The 22,744-nt window shown below is 40.4% G+C and overlaps 1 protein-coding gene across 2 annotated transcripts; it reads right to left on the bottom strand.

Moving 5' to 3' along the window:
• Nucleotides 1-3,825: 3,825 nt before the first annotated feature.
• Nucleotides 3,826-9,568, bottom strand: bmp4.S (bone morphogenetic protein 4 S homeolog). Of its 2 annotated transcripts, none has more exons than XM_018231931.2 (3): nt 9,040-9,568; nt 8,250-8,620; nt 3,826-5,551 (listed from the first exon to the last, which is right to left on the bottom strand). In XM_018231931.2, exons 1-3 carry the CDS (start codon nt 9,066-9,068, stop codon nt 4,710-4,712), a joined length of 1,242 nt encoding a protein of 413 aa, XP_018087420.1. In that variant the 5' UTR covers nt 9,069-9,568; the 3' UTR covers nt 3,826-4,709.
• Nucleotides 9,569-22,744: the final 13,176 nt, after the last annotated feature.

The following is a 22,744-nucleotide window of genomic DNA, read 5'->3' as shown; positions in this document are numbered from 1 at the left end:
TTCCCCTTTAATTAAAACAAAAGTCCAAACATGTTCAGAACAAGCTCTATTCATGGAGCTGATGTTGTTAAAGGGGTTGCCCTCCCTAGTGTATAAAAGCATGTGTTTAAAGGGATACTGACACATTTATTACACCACCTTTTTATTTTTCACACAGCTTTTTGGTGTCCTTTCCATAAGAGGTTTACATTAAAGGACAACTAAAACCTAAAAATGTATATAGCTAAAAATGCCATATTTTATATAATAAAGTCATTGCACCAGGCTTCAAACTTGTTACAGGGGGTGGGCTCTGAGCACCTGATGAGAAGCTAAACTTAGGGGTCGCCGCAAATGATCAAGCAGAAATTAAGGGTTTTATGCAATACAAGCTGATGCTTCAGGGCTGATTATTAAATTCTGATGCTAGTGGCACTTGTTTCTGAGCTGCCATGTAGTAATTATCTGTATTAATTACTAATCAACTTTATATTGTGACATTTCTATTCTATGTGTACTGTATATTGTGAGTGGGTCGCTAAGCTCAGTAAGTGACAGCAGCACAGAGCATGTGCAGTGAATCAGCAGAAAAGAAGATGGGGAGCTACTGGGGCATCTTTGGAGACACAGATCTTTACTGCTAAAGGGCTGTGGTTGCCTTGGGCTGGTACAGAAGCACAAAACATAATGTACAACATTTCTAGCCTACTTCTTTAGTTAAGCTTTAGTCCTCCTTTAAATGCATTTCATGTATAAGGTTAATGAATACTTTTACTTTGCCTTAGCTAAGTGTCCATATCTCTTTTGCTTTCACTGTTAAATTGGCCACAGGCATTCCAAGAAACAATGGCACAAATGACATTCAGATAAACAGTAATTAAACCTGCTTTGCTATGTGGGACGGTGGCTCTGATTCTGTAAACATACTTTATGGAATCCCTGCCATCAAGCAAGATGGGCCTTCTGCTATTTGCCAGAAAGGAAAACCAACATAGTCAGGAGTTTTCCATGCAAGCAGAAAAAGTGCCAATAACTATTCCAGCAGTAAAGTAAAACAATTTAAACTGATATATTCTACATTGTAAGCAGATAAAAACAAAAACGTTGCTCTTATGACAGCAAACATTGCTGTTGAACCCTTGAAAGAAAATTTATAGGCAGGTGTTTTAAACCCAAGAACGGTAATTTTTGCACATTACTTGGTCTTAGTAATGGGGTAAAATTTCAGCTCTACTTGTGAAGCCGCACCAAACAGAAAAATGCCTTCCTTTTGTGGGCACTAAGGGCAGAGTCACACGGTCAGGTTCGGGGAGATTACTCGGCCAGCGACAATCTCCTCTTCTTCGGGGCGACTAATCTCTCGAACTGCCTTCCCGCTGGCTACAATGTAAATCGCCGGAGTGATGGCACTCAGAGTGCTTCGTTTTTTAAAGTCGCCCGAAGTTTCCTCACGAGGCAACTTCGGAAGGCGGGAAGGCAGTTTGGGGAGATTAGTCGCTCTGAAGAAGAGATTTGTCGTCAGGTGATTAATCTCCCTGAATCTGACCATGTGTCTCTGCCCTAAAAATTGAGAAAAAAATGCCCTCTTACACTTTTCTGGGAGATTACGCAATTGAAGTGTTTTGCCTTCAATGAATCCCACTACCTCCAGTTGGGGGAATTTTCGGGTGTTTTGTCACCCAAAAATTGTCAATGCCTTAATTAGAACAAGACTCTTTAAAACAGACTGCACCAGGCGAGAATGCAGTAGGAACATTTATTACTGCTAAAATTTACTGCTTAGTCAATAGTAAATTCCACTTGGAGAATACATTTATATTTTTTGCACCATTGTCAGAACTTCAGTATCACTTCTTAGGGTCACGGCACACAGGAAGATTTGGGGAGATCAGTCGCCCGGTGACAAATCTCCTCTTCTTCGGGGCGACTTATCTCTCCGAACTGTCGGAGTGATTTGTTTTCCGAAGTCGCCTGAAGTTGCCTCACAAGGAAGCTTCGGGCAACTTCGGAAAACTAATCGATCCGAGTGCCTTCCCGTCTGTGATTTTCATTACAGCCGACGGAAGGCATTTCGGATAGATTAGTCGCACCGAAGAAGAGGAGATTTGTCGTTGACTAATCTCCCAGAATCTGCCTGACGTGGAAACTTCGGGCGGCTTCGGAAAACAATTCGATCCGAACGTCATCCTGCCAGTGATTTCAATTTTAGCCGGCAGGGAAGGCAGTTCGGGGAGATTAGTAGCCCCGAAGAAGCGGAGATTTGTCGCTGGGCGACTAATCTCCCCGAATCTGCCTGTGTGCCCTGACTCTAAAGATTAAAAAATGGTTTTCATGAGGCAAGAGCATTGAGGAGTGTGGATTAAGATGCTAAGTGCTAAACAAATACATTCTCTTGTACACTCCTCCCACACTTTTTTATATTATTTTCCGTCACCTTCAATGATTCTGTGAATGTCACTGGAAAAATGGATAGAATTCTGAATTTTTCAGATAAAACATCTAAAAAGCCCTATAAAATGTGGCTTCTCTGCCTACTAACCACACAACAAAATTAAAGCAACAGTTAAAATATGCAACTGGTTCTTATGAGTGCGTTGCAATGTCATGTTGAAATATTCCTGAATGCTGACAAACACAAAGCTTCCCAGCTGTTGAGGCTTATTTCTCCCAACATCCCATTTCTTATCAACCAAATGGCCAAAATGGCTTCTTGCTTCCTGTTAAAAGTTATGTTCTATATCAAGCGAAAACGAGAAAGAAAATATGCTGCTTTGCTACTCTAATAACTGCAATTTGTACATCCATAAAGGGAAATATACATGTGGATTAAGGCATATTTCCAGAGGCAGAAAAGGCAAGTACAGGTATGGGATCTGTTATACAGAATATTCAGGACCTGGTGCTTTCCGGTTAATAGATCTTTCCTTAATTTGGATTTTCATATTTTAAGCCTACTAGAAAATCATTTAGGGTCTGGACACACGGGCTGATTCAGGGAGATAAGTCGCCAGGCGACAAATCTCCTCTTCTTCGTGGCAATTTAGCTCCCCGATCTGCCTTCTGCCGGCTAAAATTAAAATCGCCTGGGGGCAGGCACTCGGAGTGCTTCGTTTTCCGAAGTCACCTGTAATTGCCTCACGAGGAAACTTCGTGCGACTTCGGAAAATGAAGTGTTCCGAGTGCCTGCCCCCAGGCGATTTTAATTTTAGTCGGCGGAAGGCAGATATTAGTCACCGCAAAGAAGGGGAGATTTGTTGCCTGGCGACTAATCTCCCGAATCTGCCCATGTGGCAGACCCTTAAACATTAAATAAACTCAATAGGCTGTTTTTATCTCCAATAAAGATTAAGTAAGTCTTTGTTTAGATAAAGTACAAGGTACCGTTCTATTATTACAGATTATTTGCATAAAATGGATTCTATGGGAGATGACCTTTCCGTAATTCGGTGCTTTCTGGATAACAGGTTTCCGGGTGACAGGTCCCATACATGTACTACTAGTTAATAGCTGGTGGAAAAGACAGTTTATATGTTAAAAGGGAAACTGTAAATTGTTTCTTTTTGCTTGGGAAAGGGGGGCAACAGGGAAAATGGAGTTCAGTCTCTTTTAAAACAATTTATTTAAGTTCAATACAGTTAAAAAGGTCCTTTCTGAAGGGTTACAACACAAAAGCAGCAGGTAGTCCTGTTGCCTTAGCCTGAGGCTCTAATCTGGTCACTCCACCTGCACTCTCCAGGAAGCTGAGGCTTTGGCTAACTTTCCACTTAGTGGTTTTTATTGGTTTCAGCCAAGCTGTCCCCTTTTCTAAGGCTTGAACAAGTTTAATAAACAACAAACATAGAAATATTTTCCTTGCGCTTATAATTTTATTCTTCCAGATGACATCCAAGCCCCCCAAAAAGTTATGAAAAATTGCCCGCGCAAAATGAACGTCTTTGCTTGCTTATGGAAAATAAGTTCAGATTTATTTGAAATTCCTAGATTTTTTTTTTCTCTTTACGGTAAAAAAATACAAATAAACACATCTGTCAACTTTAAACATATCACTTGTCAAGTCTATGTGCATTTTAATGTTTTTAACCTTTCAAAAGAATCCTGTAACCTTTGATGTTTAAAGAAAAATTATTTTTCAAAGTACTTCTCTACTTAACAGCCCTTTTGCTAACCTAAAACAAAAAAACTATGCATAGCTTTGAACTTAGGCTATACAACAGGATGGTGGGAGGTATGATAGACTTTAGCATAACAACATAGGTGTTTCAGAGTCTCCATGCAAATGAATTAGAAAAAACACACACACACACAGGTTAGCAAGTCAAGTAGTTCTATTCCCAGAAGCCGGGAATTTAAATCCAACTGTGACATGCAGACAGCAATATGCCTCAGCTTAATTTACATTCATTTACAAGGGGACGGGGGATTTAAGCCATATTGCCAATAAATATTAACACAAGGTAATTTATAGAAAAAATACTCTATTCCCATATAAATCCATATTCATCCTAATGTACATTTATAAACACATTGTACAAAGAAGTAGCTTATGTTTAAAATAATGACTTATTTTATTTTTTTTTTTCTTTTAATACGTAGTTATAAATATATTTTGTCAAAATATATGATCATATTGTCAAAAAAACATTTACACATAAAAGTCATAAATAAGGTCAAGGTGAATGTTCAGTGGAAAGAAGTCCAGCCGTTAACAGTCTTTTGTTTGGATCTCAGACTCAACGGCACCCACACCCTTCCACCACCATCTCCTGGTAGTTTTTAAGGACGACTTTGTCATATTCATCCAAATAAAGCATGGAGATAGCACTCAGTTCTGTGGGGACGCAGCATGCTTTTGGGATGCTTGAGTTAACAGAGTTTACCAGAGTTTGTACAATAGCATGGTTAGTTGAGTTTAGGTGATCAGCCAAGGGAAATGGACAATCTCCATGGCAGTAAAAGGCCTGGTATCCAGGAGGTGCCACAATCCAATCATTCCAGCCCACATCGCTGAAATCCACATAAAGAGAATGTCTCCGGCAGTGTTTATTTTTTTTACGGGGTCTCTGCTGTTTTGGACTTCTTTTTGACCTCCTAGTCAGTGCATGCCCCCTGCCATCATGGCTGAATGTAATTAAAAGTGGTCTCATCTGTGACCAGTCTGCATCCTTTTGAGGTAATAAAGATCGACTTATCCTTACATGCTTCCCCTGATAAGTTTTTGTTTGGTTGAGGTGAATGACCTCAATGGCAAGCCCATGGTTTATCTGTTTATCCAGGGTCCACCTCATAATTGCAGGGCTTACATCAAAACTTTCCCACTGTGTCACATTGTGGTGGATTACCCTCGTGTCCAGCAGCCTATTTATCATGTGTCCGTTTGCTGTGATGGGTTTCATAACTTCATATATATTTATCCGGTGGAAACCCTCATCCCACGCTGGACCATGGTCTATTTGTTCTCTATAGAGTCTCAGTTCTGCTGAAGAAATCACCTCATTCTCTGGAATGCTGCTGAGGTTGAACACAAAACGGAAATTTCCATTTTCTTCTGTGCCTGGTAGATTCTCCAAATGTTCTGAGAAAGTAAAAGAAAGTAAAGTGAGATTTCTTAACTCCATTTTGACAGTGTTGAAATGTATTTACCCCGGCCTACTAGAATTTCCCGAAACAAGAGACCTTCGGAGATGACTGCATACAACTAAACAAATTCTGTCATATTTTTTTGTTGGTTTTGTGATGCATGCCACATAGTTAACTAGCTCCACGTTCAAAATCACTTGGCAGTGTAGGTTGACCAAAAGTTGAATAGGTCGCGTACAACACTTCTTTTTGTGTTTCTGGAGTGTATTGCTTGGGATTTTCAGCGATTTGAAAACACAGAGCATGCCTTGTTGATCATATTACAGAAGGGAAAAAAGTAAATTCGAACACAGTAATGATGCTGTGGATTAATAACTCAGATTTACTTTGGAAAAAGAAACATCCGCTAGGAAACATTTGGATCAGTTTACAGGGCTCTATTGAACAAACTTTACAAACACACAGCTGTAATATTAAGTACACTAAAAGTACTTTGAGTATTAAAACTTGTGGAAAAACAGGCAGCAACGCCTTTTGCTTTGATCAGGAGAACTCATAAAAAGGCTCATAAAACTTCAGAATAGTCCTATAAAATAAATTTAGCAGATATATCCATTTTTTGCCCTATTGTGATATATAGTAACCAATGAAATGTATTAGTCATGAAGTATTACCTTATAAGGCTTCTGTTTAATAGTCGTAGCTGAGGACTTACTGATTTTTAATATCAACTGGAGCAGTATCAGATGACTTTAAAAAAAAAAACACACACTGACAAAATGTCAGGTTTCACCATTTCACTGCAGTGAAGTTTTTTAATTACTACAATTAGATGGTCTAATGTGATGGTCTAATGTAAGACCAACCCAACTGATCTGATCCTCACAGACCTGTAGGACATGTTTAAGGGATTACCCCTTTATTAAAGAAAAAAAATATCTAAAGCTTTTACTTGCTGCATATTTAGTTTGTTGTTAGAATGCATCCGACCCACTGCAGAACATGTCTATGAGTCATGGAATGATGGGTCACAGCCCTAGCGTAACTCTCCATAGCAGAACCAGGCAGGAACATTAAAAAATTCTAGTTCATCTCAAAACAGTTAGTAAAGGAGGTTCCCAAGAGTCTGCTTACAAGCCTTAACTGCTTAGAGACCACACCAGAACAAGATTACAGCCATGGCGTTGGTCAACTTTATTTCTAAAATAATTTGCCACTTCACTCCAAATGCCCTGGTCTAGACAAGGCGCTACATTTTGCCCTCTGGTAGCAGGTATTATGTGAAATATAGGCTTTCTGTCATCAGAATAGAATGTGAAGGTTCCCTGTACTAATTTTGTAGGAAGCTGAACAACAAAAAAAACAATTAACAAACTATACTGACTAAAAGGATGTTACACTGTGTAAGCACTGACTCATAACTTACGGCTGCTTTAAAAAAAAGGGTCTAGGCAGGTGTTTCAGATGCTAATGTGTGTGTCTTTGTTTAAGGCCATAACAATGCACCACTCTGTGTTAGTTTGTTTAGCCTTATGCATATTTAGCATGTAAATGCAAGGACATATAATGAAATGGGCCGGTGCTCTTTGCAGTATAAGATAGCAAGAACAATTAGGGATAATTAGATATGCGATCTGAGGGACATTCATGGCATAAATGTGGTCAAAGAACCAAATTATATTTGTATGATAACATGTTAATCAAGTCTCACTGCTAGAAATAAATCAAAAATCACGTAGTCGACCAAGGTAGGAAGCAATAGGGAGAGAGAAGGTGGTTGCCATATGGGGGGAACTGTATCAAGGAAGAGGTAATATGGATAATGGATTATATATTCTGTATATGTTATAATTGAGAAAATGTGGATATTGAAAATAATTTGGTGTGAGTTGAGGGGACTTATCAATGAATAACAGGGGCACATTCCAGTCATAAGGAATAATAAAGACATATTCGAGGAATAAATAGGGGCAAGGACCATGGTGAGAAGAGAGAGGGGTGAGCTTGGAGTGTTCCAAGTATTTAGGGAACATTAGTCCCCGACAATAGAGGTAATATGGATAAAGGATTATATATGCTGTATATGTTATAATTGAGGAAATGTGGATATTGAAAATAATTTGGTGTGAGTTGAGGTGACTTATCAATGAGGGGCACATTCCAGTCATAAGGAATAATATAGACATATAGGATAAATAGGGGCAAGAACCATGATGAGAAGAGAGAGGGGTGAGCTTGGAGTGTTCCAAGTATTTTGGGAACATTAGCCCCTGGCATATATATGCTGTATATGTTATGTTTGAGGGTATGTGGATTTTGAAAATAATTTGGTGTGAGTTGAGGTGACTTATCCATGAATAACAGGGGCACATTCCAGTCATAAGGAATAATTTAGACATATTCGAGGAATAAATAGGGGCAAGAACCATGGTGAGAAGAGAGAGGGGTGAGCTTGGGGTGTTCCAAGTATTTAGGGAACTTTAGCCCCTGACACACACGTTGTTAGGCGGTGAGTTTTCCCCAGGCTCAGTAGTGAAGCAGTGGGCTCCCCACAGACAAATGAGAGGAGCGCTCAGCGCAGGGAGAGAAGGGGCTGCTGTGGAGTCAGAGATGGGGGGAAAGGGTGGGTGGTACAGTCCGTTATATTTAGCAAGTTGTCTGTGTGGGGAAGAGCAGAGAGTGCGGCTACTCACCCTCGTGATGGAAGCTCCTCACGGTGTTGGCGCGGCTGGTGGGTGTCTCGGGGTACTCCATGCTGATATCGTGCAGTTCATCCTCCTCCTCCGCTGACTGAAGCCTGTACAGGTCGCGCATATAAGCGGGAACCACCACATCCTTACTGGGCTGCGGCCGCTTGCGGAGTCCGAACATCTGCAGCAGCGTCACCTCGAAATCCCGCAAGAGCTCATTGCTCTGAGGCGACCTGCGACCTCCTCCCTGAATGTCGGCCGCGACTTTCTTCTTGCCCGTGTCAGGTATCAGGCTGGCATAGTTAGTGCCTCCGAGCAGGACTTGGCTTAATAAAATGACCATCAGCATTCGGTTACCAGGAATCATGATGTCTCTGCGGAACACAAATACATGCAAATAAATAGGGAGGATCTGCGTGTGGGGGGTGAGGGGGATTAAGCTGAAATCAAGTGATAGAGCGGGATCAAAGCGAATAAGGGGACAAGGACAGTTCCACCCGGGGCGGCGGCGGGGGGGGGGGGTTGTTGGTTATAACTTGTTTCCAGTCACATCCCTCATTATCAGATAGTCACCGCCATCCTGTTGCTAATGTGACTGTCAGCGTGTTACAGACAATTAGCAGCAGTCTGACTCCTCGCAGCGTCAATCGCTATTGAAATACCCCTGCGCAAGTGCCCGGTCCCACTGCAGCCCCAGCGCACGTCATGCTCCCCTGCTAAACAACTACTGCAGGACAGCTACGGGCAAAGGACAGGAGAAGATGATAAAGAAACAGAAAGTCTACTCACTGACAGAAAACAAGGCATAGAAAAACAGTCCATGATTCTTGACAGCCAATGTTGGACACAAAAAATGTGTGGAAAAGCTCAGTGGGGTTCGAGGACGCGGATGGAGATGATACTATAGAACTGGCTCCTACAATGACTATTGGACTATAATGAGAGCGCAGGCAGCAGGACTCTTCTTTTACTCCCGGCCCCTTTTGCGGATCACGTGGGGGGCAAATCACTCCGGGAAGCCGTCAATCAAGGCGACGCCCGGCCCACCTTGCGGCCTATAATAGAGGGGGGGAGGGTTTAGCCCAGAGTTTACTTGTGCTTTCACGAGCGGTAGTCTTTCCACTTGGTCTCGTCTTTACGCATACGCTAATGTTATGTTAAAGAAATTTCCCAAGGAACCGAACTTGTAATAAAGACACGACTGTCTTACGTTTTTCCTCAGCGTCTAATAATTGCTTGCCTATGTCAAACGTAGACTTTTACGTGAAACACCTGACTGACATTTTTCTGTTTCAACCACAGAATCAGGTCTGGATTGAGGATTAAAATAGGCCCTGGCATTTTCAAGTACACAGAGGCCCAAACAGCCCACACAGAGGTCCAATCACCAGCCAACTAAATACTGACTTTATGGCATCTTATAGCAGCTCCTCTGGCATTTGCCAAAACCCACAGATTGCCAGTCCGGGTCTGCACAGAATAGGCCTGCCAAGTCAAAAAATAGTTACAGGGCCACCATGGGGTCTATAAATGAATCTAGTTGTAGCCAGGGTTGCCACCTTTTCTGGAAAAAAATACCGGACTTCCTATATTTTTTATGGGTTTTCCCTATAAATAACATTGGCATCAAGCAAGATTTTTACCGGCCAGGTGGCAACCCTAGTTGTAGCGCACCTTGCTTATAGCCTGTTTCTGTGAGAATGACTAAAGGTGGCCAAACGAGCGTATCTTAACCCAATATGCCCACTAACCAGGGGCATAACTATAGAGGAAGCAGACCCTGCAGGGGGGCCCATGAGGCCCTAATTCATGAACAGTTTCAATAAATATTGGCAAAACAAGTCAACTGCTAAATATTTTGGTGGGCCTGAATAATATATTGCTGTGGGGCCCAGTAATATCTAGTTACGCCACTGCCACTAACTGGTCGATATTGGGTGAATCCGAACGTTCGGCCAATGCTACGAATGGACACAGACGGACCGCATCAAGTAGCCAATGGATCATGGAAAAAAATTGACAGATTGACGATCGATATCTGGCCAATTTCTGGCCTGACATAGATCGGGAGGACCTGTCGGGAACCGCCACAAGGACATATAAGCTGCCGAAACGGTCTAAATGAAGAAAATCGGCACCTTTAATCTGCCCGTGTATGGCCACCTTTTAGCCAGGGTTGCCAGGTCTATTTTTCAAAACCAGCCGAAGTCAGCTACAAAACTAGCCAAGAGGAGCGTCAAAAGTAGACCAAAAATAGCACATGTGCACTGAAAAAAAGGTCTAAGAATGAAATGAATATATGTGAAAATTTTCACTGTTTCGCCACCAGGAGTGTAACTACAGAGGGGGGCCCAGGAGGTATAGTTGCCTCATAAGGCCCTAATACATATAAAATTTCAATAAAGTTGGGAAAACGGGTCAACCTTTAGACATTTTAGTGGCCAGGCGCACACACTCACACACTTGTAGTTTATTGAGATCCACACACAAAGTTTCAGAGGTACAACCTCCTTTCTCAAGTGCTCTCTAAGGAGGTGTTTTTCTTCCCCTTTAAAAACAAAGTATTGTTAGCACCGTGAATAAATTGGCACCTTCATCTCTATTCAGTGTAAATTTTAACATACAGTAGTGTAGCTTTGTGGGGGTGGAGGCCTTTGTCACCTGTGGGGAGACAATCAGCTACTGGGCACACATTTCTGTCTGGCTGTACCAGTGTCTTTCCCTTAAGAGTAAGGGCACACAGGGAGATTAGATGCCCCAGCGACAAGTTGCCTCTTCTTCGGGGTGACAATCTCCCAGAACTGCCTTCCCCTAACTTCACGTCGGCTATAATCAAAAATTGCCAGCGATATGGCACTCGCGACAATTCGTTTTCCTAAGTCGCTCGAATTTGCCGCACAAGAAAAGTTCAGACAACTTCAGAAAACGAAGGGCTACGAGTGCCATACCACTGGCGATTTTTCATTATAGGTAGGGAAAGGTCGGGAAGATTGTCGCTCAGAAGAAGAGGCGATTAGTCGCCGGGCGACTGACTCTCCCCGTGTGCCCTTAGAGCTCTTACTCATGGGTGTTTTTCCTGCACTGCGTCTATCTGCATTTGGCGCTTACATGCATCATCATAAATACAGCCAGTTTTAAAATAAATGATTGCGTCTTGGCCTGCGCTTCTCTGCGGTTGAATGCATTAAACTAATTGCAGGGGAGCCCAAGAAAAACTGCCCATGAGTAAGGACCATTACAGAATTTTATTCCACTATATTTCACATTATCTAGTATGGCTAAACGAAATAAACTGGAAATGGAAGTTAAAAAAAATGTGCTCCTCCGTTATAAAATGTGCATGATATTGTATAAGGATAGTGACAGACGAGGCTACTAGGGGAGATTAGTCGCCCTACGACAAATCGCCTCTTCTTGGGCGACTTATCTCCCCTAAATGTCTTCCCGCCAGCTAGAATGTAAATCGTCGGTGGGATGTTGGGGTTTCCTCGTGAGACAATTTTGAGCTACTTCGGAAAATGAAGCGTTCCGAGTGCCAGTTTACACTCTAGCCAGCGGGAAGGCATTTAGGGGAGATTAGTCAAATGAAGAAGAGGCAATTGTTGCTGGGCGACTAATCTCCCCCAGTAGCCTCGTCTGCCACCACCCTAGATCTTTGTATAAAACTTTGTAACATACTGTATACCCCAGCATTTTCTTTGCTTTGACTAAAATACTCTTAGGGCAAAGACATATGTAGTTGCAGTGACTTTTAAAAACAAATCGCGGCGACTGATCACCACCCTGCTGCCGGCTATTTATCACAGCAACTTGTGCGATTGCAGGTTTTTAAAAGTCGTGGCGACAAATTGCCACGTGTCTTACCCCTTAAGCTTAGAGCTTACAGTAGCTTCTTGTGCTTGGCCCTTTAATTTATTTTCACTGTGATGGTGTAAAAAGTAATCATAACCCATCACAGATGAATTTAAAGCAGTATAAAAGAAGCAATACTTTGAATTGTAAGGCAGACAATGTTCGGTGCCAAAGACAAAACCAGCACACTGCACACCCTTCTGTCACTCACCAGGTTTTTTAGGCCAGTCATTAGGAATTAGCCATTTGTCTCGGAGACAAAAATCTTCATCCTGTGAATTCTTTTTGACTTTACATCTAGAATCTTGATTGGTGTTGCTCATCTGGGGCCCTCCTCTCAGTTATCTGCTTTTTCTTCGGTTCCAGTCTCACACTGACTCTATACAGTCCAGCCACCCCCTGACTTTCCCATTCACAGTTCTATCTCTTTTCTTTTCACTGTTTAGCACATTTTACGACATTTAACACTGCATATGATTTACAGAAGTCTAGGGAGACATAACTTTTTCAGAAGAACAAATGTAAAAAGTGTAGCAGCTACTGGCATGGAAACCAATGGTTCACATTCCACATACATGCTGCGCTACATATTTTCATTCTTTGTGTGCATGGGAGCCACCATGCTTCTTGTGCCACTGCCAGCTGATGCATTCTTCACAGACTGCAATAAAACAGCCCTATCAGCTATAGATTGTACCAGTTTAAGGAATTTATAGAGAACGTGTCAGTTAAGGTAAGTGGAATTGAAACTGTTTCTTTATATGTGCAGATAAGCACAAAAGCAATGTTTTGAGCATGCAACTATATTCTTGTATCATCTTGCTTTCATACTCATGCACATCTGCATTATCTGTGCAATTTGTTACTGTCTACTGAATTTGCAGTCAAAATAACCAGGATCCCTAAGTAGTCAAATCAAGGAATGCCTTCATCAAATAGTTTTCCCACTTTTTTTTGGAAGATGTATAAAATACATTTCATCATTTTTTATCACCAGGGTGTAGCACATGCTGTGGCTCAGGGCATTTAGGGAATAATGCATAGTTGCCTGTAAATGTTATGGATATGGGATCCGTTATCTGGAATCCTGTTATCATATTTTTAAAAATGATTTCCTTTTTCTCTGTAATGATAAAACAGTACCTTCTACTTGATCAACTAAGATAGATTTAATCCTTATTGGAAGCAAAACCATTGGGTTTATTTCATGTTTACATGATTTTCTAAAAGACTTAAGGTATGGAGATTCAAATTATGGAAAGATTTGTTATCTGAAAAAACCCCCGGGTCACAAGCATTCTGGTTAACAGGTCCCATACCTGTACATTGTATCAAGTTTAATGTGGTGGTCGCTGTGAACCTCATCAGAGCAAAGTTTAGCAGGAACAATGAACAGCATTGCTCATTCATACAGACCATGACATGTGACTGCTGATTAAGGGAAGGGTTACGGTGTAACACAAGTTTAGTAGCTGTACTGTCATATTGGCTGCCTCATAAATTACATCTCTGCTGGGAATCCTATGGATATCTGATGCAAATCAATTTTTAACAGCTTCTATCATTTAGCATACTACTTTCTGTCTGGGTACAATGAGACCGTTTAACACTACTATCAGGCCTATGTCACATAATAGTTGTGCCATAGACCTACAATTTATTCTATGTATCAAATTTAATTGAATGTCCACTTTTCTGTTTAAATGAACAGATATGAATGACTAAACCAAGGGGTCTGTATTAGGGTCAGGGCACACGCTCAGATTTGGGGAGATTAGTCGCCCGGCAACAAATCTCCTCTTCATTGGGGCATCTAATCTCCCCAAAATTGCCTCCCGCCAGCTACAATGTAAATCGTCGGCAGGGTGGCACTTGGAGTGCTTCATTTTACGAAGTTGCCTCACGAGTAAACTTCAGTCGACTTAGAAAAATGAAGCGATCCGAGTGCCATCCCGCCGGCTATTAACATTCTAGCCGGCGGGAGGCAGTTCAGGGAGATTAGTCGCCGGGCGACTAATCTCCCTGAATCTGAGTGTGTTGTGGTCATTGTACCCAACAAAAACACCTATAGGATATCATGTATAGTGGATACATTATACAGTCAAGTAGTATACGCTTTAGGATGGCAACTAGAGTTATACTGTAAATAAGTATATATAAACCACTCAGAACCTTTGTGCTTTAAAGTGAATATGAAAAAGTGCATATTTAAATTAACTCCAATTACTATCAATCAGGATGACTTTCTAAGACCATATAATGCAGAACATAGACTTTACAAAATCTTTTTTAAATGATAACATATTTGTAGAATAAAATAAATTATTGTAAAACATCAAGAAACTGACTTCCAACTGACAAATGATAAAGCAGTTGTGCAAATGAATTTGGATCCTATAAAATGACTATAAAAATTACAGAACAGTCTAAGTCAAGGCTATAAGTCCAGTGACGTGATTTTACATGACACGGGTCAAAATTAGGCAAAAGAAAACAGCCCATGGGGGCTTTTCATCAGCTTTATTTGTGTATAGATGCAACCTAATACCATCAATATCATCTGGATTTGTGTATAAATGCAACCTAATACATACAAAATAGACCAAAAATAGAAACAAAGGTGGATGTTACTTTTTAAAACAAAACTACTACCACCATACAATGTATTTGGTTTTCAGCTTAGTATCAGCACTAGAGTATTTATATAAATATATATATATTCTGTATTCCACATATGCACTTATTAAAATGTATATGTATATATATATATATATATATATATATATATATATATATACCTGTGTGTATATGTGTGTATATATATATATATATATATATATATATATATATATATATATATATATATATATATATATATATATATATATATATATATATATATATATATATAAAAATGTGAAGAGACAGCACTCCATGGATTTAACGAACAAATACAGTGTCAAATATATATATATGCAGGTATGTTATAGATATGAGATCATAACTTGCCTTTCTAAAATAAAGTGCACAGTACATAATTTACTTCGCCATGATACATACCATTCCAAACATATGAAAATACCAAGCTATAATGCATAAATCAAAAATCTAAGACATCAGTCTTATTTTTCCCTCATTTATGAGAACATGGATTGGGTTTCCTGTATGCAAGAATTCAAACCAGACACATGACGATTAACAAACATGCAACAGGAGAGCCTGTGCACTAAACCTGATTTATAGGACTGTGGGAGAGCTGAAATCTTACACTGAAAGCTTTACTAAGAACATCAAAAAACACACACTCACACACACACATGCTTCCTCTGAGTAATTAAGAACATTTCTGTGTGCAGACGCAGATCACAAGTAAGAGAAGTGCTCTCATTAGGGAGAGGATGTTGGTGCATACCTGACTATAATACACAAGGTAATGGCACAAGTTAGCTGTCATTCCCTTCTCATGCCTCACATCCCCTCCCCTGCTTGCAATTCCCGCTTTAACCCATTCAAGACAGACATACCTTTATGCACTAGGTCACATAAATCTGTGTAGGTTTGAAAAGCAAAGGCATGGATCAAAAGCAGCCAGACTTACACTCATGTTGCAATGATTTTCTTGAATTGAATCTCCAAACTATGGTTTAGAACAGTTGCAGATCTAAGTCTCCCACACTCAGATGCTGAATGTATTTCAGACATAACTAGAGAGATACTTGTTGCTGATCCAAGCATTATTTTTAAAATCAACACCTTCAAATAATCCATTTATTCGATTAGTATCAGGTTATTTTATGTCGTATACAGTACACCTAAAATCTTACCCCATCTCGAGCATCATCTTTCAAAAAAGTAGGCATGCAGCAGGCAAGGTTGGGGAGGGAAGAGGGCATTGCCGGGTAGGGCAGCTCATTTTAATCCCATCAGTTGCAAGGTACATAGTGAAGGCTCTTTCTTGGTAACCTTGCCCGAAAGTTATCCATTGGCATCTACTCAGCCCTCCCCCTTCACAGAAAGCCATTCCTACTCAGTGACATAAGCAGAAGTGTTTAGTGATCAAAGTGACATCTCTTCACATGAGAAGTAAAAGTCTCAAATGCTTTATTGGTGACTTTAGAATAAAAATCCATTAGGGAATGCCACTAATTCAAAAAATAAAATGGAAATGTCAGCATTAAAAGGCTCTTTGGGGCAAATTCACTAAGCGCCGAAGCGCCTAACACTAGCATCAATTCGCTAGCGTTGGTCATTTTAGTTACTTCGCAAATTCACTAACGAACGCTGGCATAAATTTGCTAGTGTTACTTCGCACCCTTACGCCTGGCGAATTTTCGCAACGGACGTAACTACGCAAATTCACTAACGCGCGCATTGTACTGAACGCTACCTTTTACACTAGACTTCCTTCGCCACCTCAGACCAGACGAAGCGCAATAGAGTAGATAGGGATTGCTTCAAAAAAAGTTAAAATTTTTTCTAAGTCCCAAAAAACGCTGGCGTTTTTTCTATATTATGGGTGATAGGCTGAAAAAGATCGAAAACATTTTGGGGCTCCCCTCCTTCCCCCGCTACATTTCCTAACTCATGGCAACTTAACTATACAGTGGGCACATGTGTAGGGCAAAAAAAAAATTTTATTTGATGTTTTGAAGGTTTCCCAGGCATTTGTAGTGATTGTACCTATTCCTCCATTGAAATGTGAATTTGGCGCCTTATGCAAATTAACCATCGCTAGCGTAACTTCGCTTCGCTTAGCGAATCAACGCTAGCGCAACTTCGCAACCTTACGCTACCCATGAGCGCAACTTCGGATTTTAGTGAATTTGCGGAGCGCTGGCGAAACTACGCCTGGCGAAGTGCGGCGAAGTTACGCCTGGCGCAACTAAGAATCTTAGTGAATTTGCCCCCTTATCGGGGCCAAAATGGGACAAAGTGGAATTTCTGTGCTGTGGCCTGAGGTGTAACATTTTGCAGTCCTAGAAAGGTGTCCACTTCTCTTTGTATGCTGCCCTGTATATAGGCGAGTAGTCGAGTAAGGAGTCTCCTTATAATCTAAAGATATAAACTATAGAGACATAAAGGGGCTGATTTACAAAAAGTTGATATTCCTTATTTAAGACATATTTAAGAAGCGATCTTCTTGGCGGATGCTTGGGTGTGCAAACTGCCGACGGGTTCCCGAGGGGGTGCGGGCCCTTGTGCAATCGCTCCCCCGGTAGTTATGCCACTGTCCAGAGCTTGTTCCTTGCTCAATATCTGTGGATGGAAATCAGCATTAGTAAATTGTACACAAGTTCTGGCACACATTTTATTTTAATAATATGTGCATGAATGATATCACTTCCACAATATTGTCAAAAATAGCAATTTCATGTGATTGATTGTCAGTTGCATGTTTATTCCAGGTATCCCTTGTGATGGTTCAGCTTGTACTTTGCTAACCATGCTATCTCCAAATGCCATTATGCAACAGCAGACGCAGTGTGCAAAGTGTCAGTTTTTGCACAGTGACTCCGAGGTCGTAAATGACCCCTTAATTCTGCAGTTTTGCAATTATTCTGTTATAAAGTAATAGCCACAGTTTTTGTAGAAAGTAAATAGCAACTTTTGGAAAACGCAAATCTATTTACTTATATATATAGCTAAGAAATCATTACACCGCATATATATCCGAAAATATTCATTTTCAAAACAAACATCAGTGCATTTTTCACCTTATCTTGGGTGGCAACACCTTTTATCTTTCTGTGGATCATAAACATCCATATTTACAAGACAAACAGTCAATCAACTGGACTGAAATTGTTACATAACCTTCTGAATAGTGTTTAACATTTAGCCTCTTCAGTTTGTGCCCCACTTACCAGAATAGTCAATGACTCACTGCAAAAATATGGAGCAATCTTCAAGTGCTAGTGGAACCAAAATCAACATTAAGAGGGGTCACTAACCCATGAAGCATTATCTATGCCACTTTGACCTCATGCTTTGTGCTTTCAAATCCGCTTCACTTGGCTAGAATGACTAAAATGTAACATCAGTTAGATTCTGTTAGAGTCGGATTAACTCCTGTGGGGACACCAAATAGATTTTGTACTCAATACAATTTGATATTCTGTAAGAAAAAGCATTTCACAGTTAAGGGCTAGTCCACACGGGGAGATAGCGACGCGTTTGCGGTCGCGGCGACAAAGCGCCGCGACAGTCGCCGCGACCGGCGCAGGCGACAGTTTTGTATGGGCGCCTATGTAAAAACGCCTGTGCTAACCACACGAGGCGATGCGCTTTTCAACAGTCGCCTGAAAAAGCCTGGCGAGGCAATTCAGGCGACTGTTGAAAAGCGCATCGCCTCGTGTGGTTAGCACAGGCGTTTTTACATAGGCGCCCATACAAAACTGTCGCCTGCGCCGGTCGCGGCGACTGTCGCGGCGCTTTGTCGCCGCGACCGCAAACGCGTCGCTATCTCCCCGTGTGGAATAGCCCTAAGAGTATCTTCTCACAAGTGAAATTGTATTATTCATGTAAATAATTGTATATACATATATAAATAGAACCACTGACAGCAGCTAATTACATAGAAATCAGTACCTACTTGTTTAGCCTTTTATTGCTATTATTCAGTGATTGGGTTTGTAACTCAGCATTATTTCAATTGGTAAATGTTATCTTTCCTTATGAATCTGGTCTAACAAAATTGTTTTAAAAATCCTGCTTATTCCCTGGATAAACTTGTTTGCTTCAGTCTTAGAATTCACAAGCACATCAAGCAAAGGTGCCACTTTGTGGAAACTGTTATTAAGGCAAACTTTGCATCATCACAAAATCTTGTGTACTGTATACCCCAGAATGGGTGACCTGATGCCCATCCCCATGCACAGGCTACACAATTATAGATATTAAGTAAAGAGTAGAAATGTGACGAGTGCTTTCAAGAAGTATATTTTAATCCGACCATTTCCCCATGTAACCCTTGTTTGTTTATTGTAACATGTGTTATGATATTCCATTCAACACCATGCTCTTGAGGAGAATACTAGTGATCAAAACACCTTGGTGGTAAATGGCCTCCACTCCTCTAGCTAGTGTCTGTATTTCTAAGTGGTGTCCACATGTCACTGTTTGTGTCTGCCATAGTCAGAGCATTTCTTATACTTTGCTATGGGAAGTGTTGACAGGCAATTTAAAAGAAAAGAAGCCAGCAAGTACATTTTATGAGCCATGACTACCTGGTATTCAGCACACCTTAGTAATAAATAACATATTTTGATACCAGAACATGAAACAGTGTTATTTAGTAGGCAGCTTACAGGCAAGATGTGCAATCCAGATGAAGGTTTAGGTTAATAGTACACCAGTTGTTTTTAACACGGCAATCATGGCTTGGTATAAATGGGGAATGTCCCAATATTATTTGATGGATGAAGGTAAAAGCTCACCCTTTAATAAATACTCTTTTAAAAATCCCAAAGAAATTAACAGAGAGTGCCAAAATTTTACTCTGGCAAACTGCGGCAAGCTCTAGTTCCACACTTTGACAGAAATGCCCCTATGTGTGACACTAGCTTTAAACTATGTGGTAAAACCATCCCCATTTTTATGGGAAATTTCTATTCCTCCCTCCTTGTAATCTCTTCACATCCCTTTGTAACCCTGCTGTGCTGGTGAATTAGGTAAATATGTCACTCAGACAACTTACATTTCCATTAGTGACCCCCTAACTACTGTCACTGCTCTAATGAGTGAAAAACAAGTATTGTGTTGGAAGACAAACCTATAGCTTCCCCCCCCCCCACACTGGCTCTTAGCTTTTGGATGCTGTAATGAAATTCACAGTGAGACAATTTCTTATTTTAGGCCGCTAATTTGATATATTTCAAAGTAAAAGTTAATTAGCGTGGTTAACCTTTTAAAAGCATGGTCTAATGTTTAGCGTGTTGGACATTTTTTCAAATTATAATAAAAATATGTGTTTATAAAAAAAATAAACTAGATGGTTTGGTTATTGGTCCAGCAGGGGAAGCAACATACAACATAATGTACACTCATAAACACTAGAAGCTTGCAGCCCATACCAAAGACTAAGAAGGCACTTTTGCCACTAGTTAAAAAGCAGAACAAAAAATAGGGAAGGCATATACCAGATTGGTGAAGATATTTGAACAGGAGCCAAGTAATACAGAATCATATTATAGGCAAATTAGCCAAAAATCTTCAGCCTAATGCTCCCCATAGACGCAATGATTCTTCTTGCCGAACGACCAATTTTAGGGAAGTCCGACCAATCCTTTGAAATTATCGCACGATTAGTGGGATTCGAACGATCGTACATCTTACGATTTTTCGGTCGACATCTGTCAGGAAATTGACCGGCCAGGTCAAAAAATCTTTGTCGGTCCCAGTGCAATCTATCTGTGTTTGCAGGGCTAAGCAGGCAGCTACCCTTTGTTTTCCTGGCAAATTGGTCTTTTTAGTTGATGGTCAATTAGTACGATCGTACTATCGTTCCGAGAAAATCGTGGTCTCACGATGAGGATCTGATCTTTTAAAAATCTCAACATCTATGGCCAGCTTAAATCTTCAATCTATTTGCATTAACTAACAATGTGCATTTCAGTGACGATGGGCAAGTGTTGATTATGGGTCATTTATTATTCTTTATCAATTGCCAACAAATGATATACCTCACCCTAAAATATGGTGAGTAGTAAACTTTCATTCAAAGAACAGAAATAAAAACATGAACAAGGGACCTTGTTCATAGGATTTTTCAATCAAATTTTTAGATTTTTGTATGGAAAATATTACCTTGTCCTTTCAGCAGAGCAATTGTAATATGCATTTATCACAGGCTTGCCTACAAAATGGTAGAAATTGTCCTGGAAATGTAATGTGTAATAACAATTCTTGTAATCCCTTTCCCCCTGTTTTGCAGCTAAAGTACTGCAAAATACTTTAAAAAATCATTTTAATGAGTATTGAAATGTAGTTAAAAAGGCATCAATCACTTAGCCATACCATCTAAAACGTGTTGCTGGCATGGATCATAGGCCAAGTTTCCCCTTTAAGGCAAGGAAGTATTCTGAAACTTAGATGGGGTCCTTAAGGAAAATGGGTTATTCGGGTCAAGCGAGTGAGAACTAAAAAAGTGACAGGGGCTTATAGAACTATAGCAGAAAGAAACCTATATTATTTAAGGCTCCCTTTAGGGGCGAATAAATTTCAATTGGTCAAATTTCAAGTTCATGGGAGTTTATGGGAGTTTTAAAGGGGCGTGCCCCCGAAACGTTACTCTGTTATAAACACGCAGGGCCTGGCCGCTTGCATTGAGTCCTGAGTGTCTGTAATTTTCTTCCTTACCCAAGTCTATTTGAGGGTGCTCCCATGAACTTGAAATTCGACCCTAGATAAATCTGCCCCTTAATATACTGAAATATGAATGAGTAACATTTTTCATTTTAAGTGTCTTTTAAGGGTTGTCATTATAGATAAATATAGATTCGGTCACTTCCTGTTGTGGATAAGTGAAAACTGCACACTATTTTGCCTGAATACACAAGTGTTTATAAAATTTCAGGCAGCTGAGTAGGTGTCACACATTGGTGATGCTTTTTTTTTCTTGAGATTAAAAGCTCCCCAAAACGTAATGTACTCTTCCTTGTTTGATTTGGATACCAAACCATTTGTTTAGAGGAGCCCTATATCTGAGGCCAGCTACAGGCTACTGTTAAGTGCATTAAAGTACACTGCATATTTTAAAAATGCAGAATACTTGAACCCCTATCCCTCCACCCTGTGGAAGTCCTGGGCAAAGAAAAGTACACCTTGTGGTTCTATTTCTGCATGGATTACCAACTTAATGTCCCTCTGCTGGCCCTTCAGTTTGCCCTGGATGAATTGCTCATTTGAGGGAACAAATCTTTTAAAACAAAACTGATGGTACTCAAGGCAAGAAGTATAGATATTATTCACACTAGAAGAGTGCTGTACATGCCTAGTAGACAATGGCACTAATTTTTTTTTAAAAAATGCAAATGATAATAATGATAATTTTTTGACTTTAAATATTTTTAGCATAAATTGATTTGGTGCAGTCCCTGATTAAGCTGGCCACACTAAAGCTAGCCATATCGAGGATTCGTACGATATTCGGACCGTGTGTGGAGGGTCCTGACATTTTTCGTCCGGTGGAGATCGGTCGTTTGGTCGATCGGACAGGTTAGAAAATCGGCTGCGGGTAATATCTCTGCGTGTATTGCTGATCATACGATTTTCAGAGGGAGACTGTCACTAGCTTTGTCAGACATAACTTTCGTACGATTGCTGTCAGGGGCAGAACATCGGCTGATCTGGTCTTACTACTTCTGAATGGTAAGACTTGGATCTTTATGGTTAGTGGCAGGTCGGGAGATGGGAAAGTCCGATCGTACGTTGATTCGTACGATCAGATCTTTGCGTCTGTGGCGGCTTAAGGCTGGTTATTGGGATACTGGATCATTTGGTCCTGGGATGTTAATGCAATGTTTATATATCTATATTGTACATTTTTAACATACCAAGATATGGCCAAGGATGTCTATATTATTTAAGAAAATATAACTACAATTTTTTTTTTTATATTTAAAAAGGTACAAAAAATAAAAGTCTTT

Source organism: Xenopus laevis, chromosome 8S (assembly GCF_017654675.1).
Source record: "Xenopus laevis strain J_2021 chromosome 8S, Xenopus_laevis_v10.1, whole genome shotgun sequence".
NCBI classification, from domain to species: Eukaryota; Metazoa; Chordata; class Amphibia; order Anura; family Pipidae; genus Xenopus; species Xenopus laevis.
Note: the sequence above shows the minus strand (reverse complement) of the source record. Positions and strands in the feature narration are given on the sequence as shown.

Bases quoted from the DNA above. Each gene is read 5' to 3' on its own strand.
- bmp4.S (XM_018231931.2), bottom strand. From the start codon at position 9,068: ATGGACTGTTTTTCTATGCCTTGTTTTCT. The intron at 8,621-9,039 runs GTCAGTGAGTAG...TGTGTTCCGCAG, and splicing joins TTTTCTATGCCTTGTTTTCT to AGACATCATGATTCCTGGTA. The intron at 5,552-8,249 runs GTGAGTAGCCGC...TTACTTTCTCAG, and splicing joins GAGGAGCTTCCATCACGAGG to AACATTTGGAGAATCTACCA.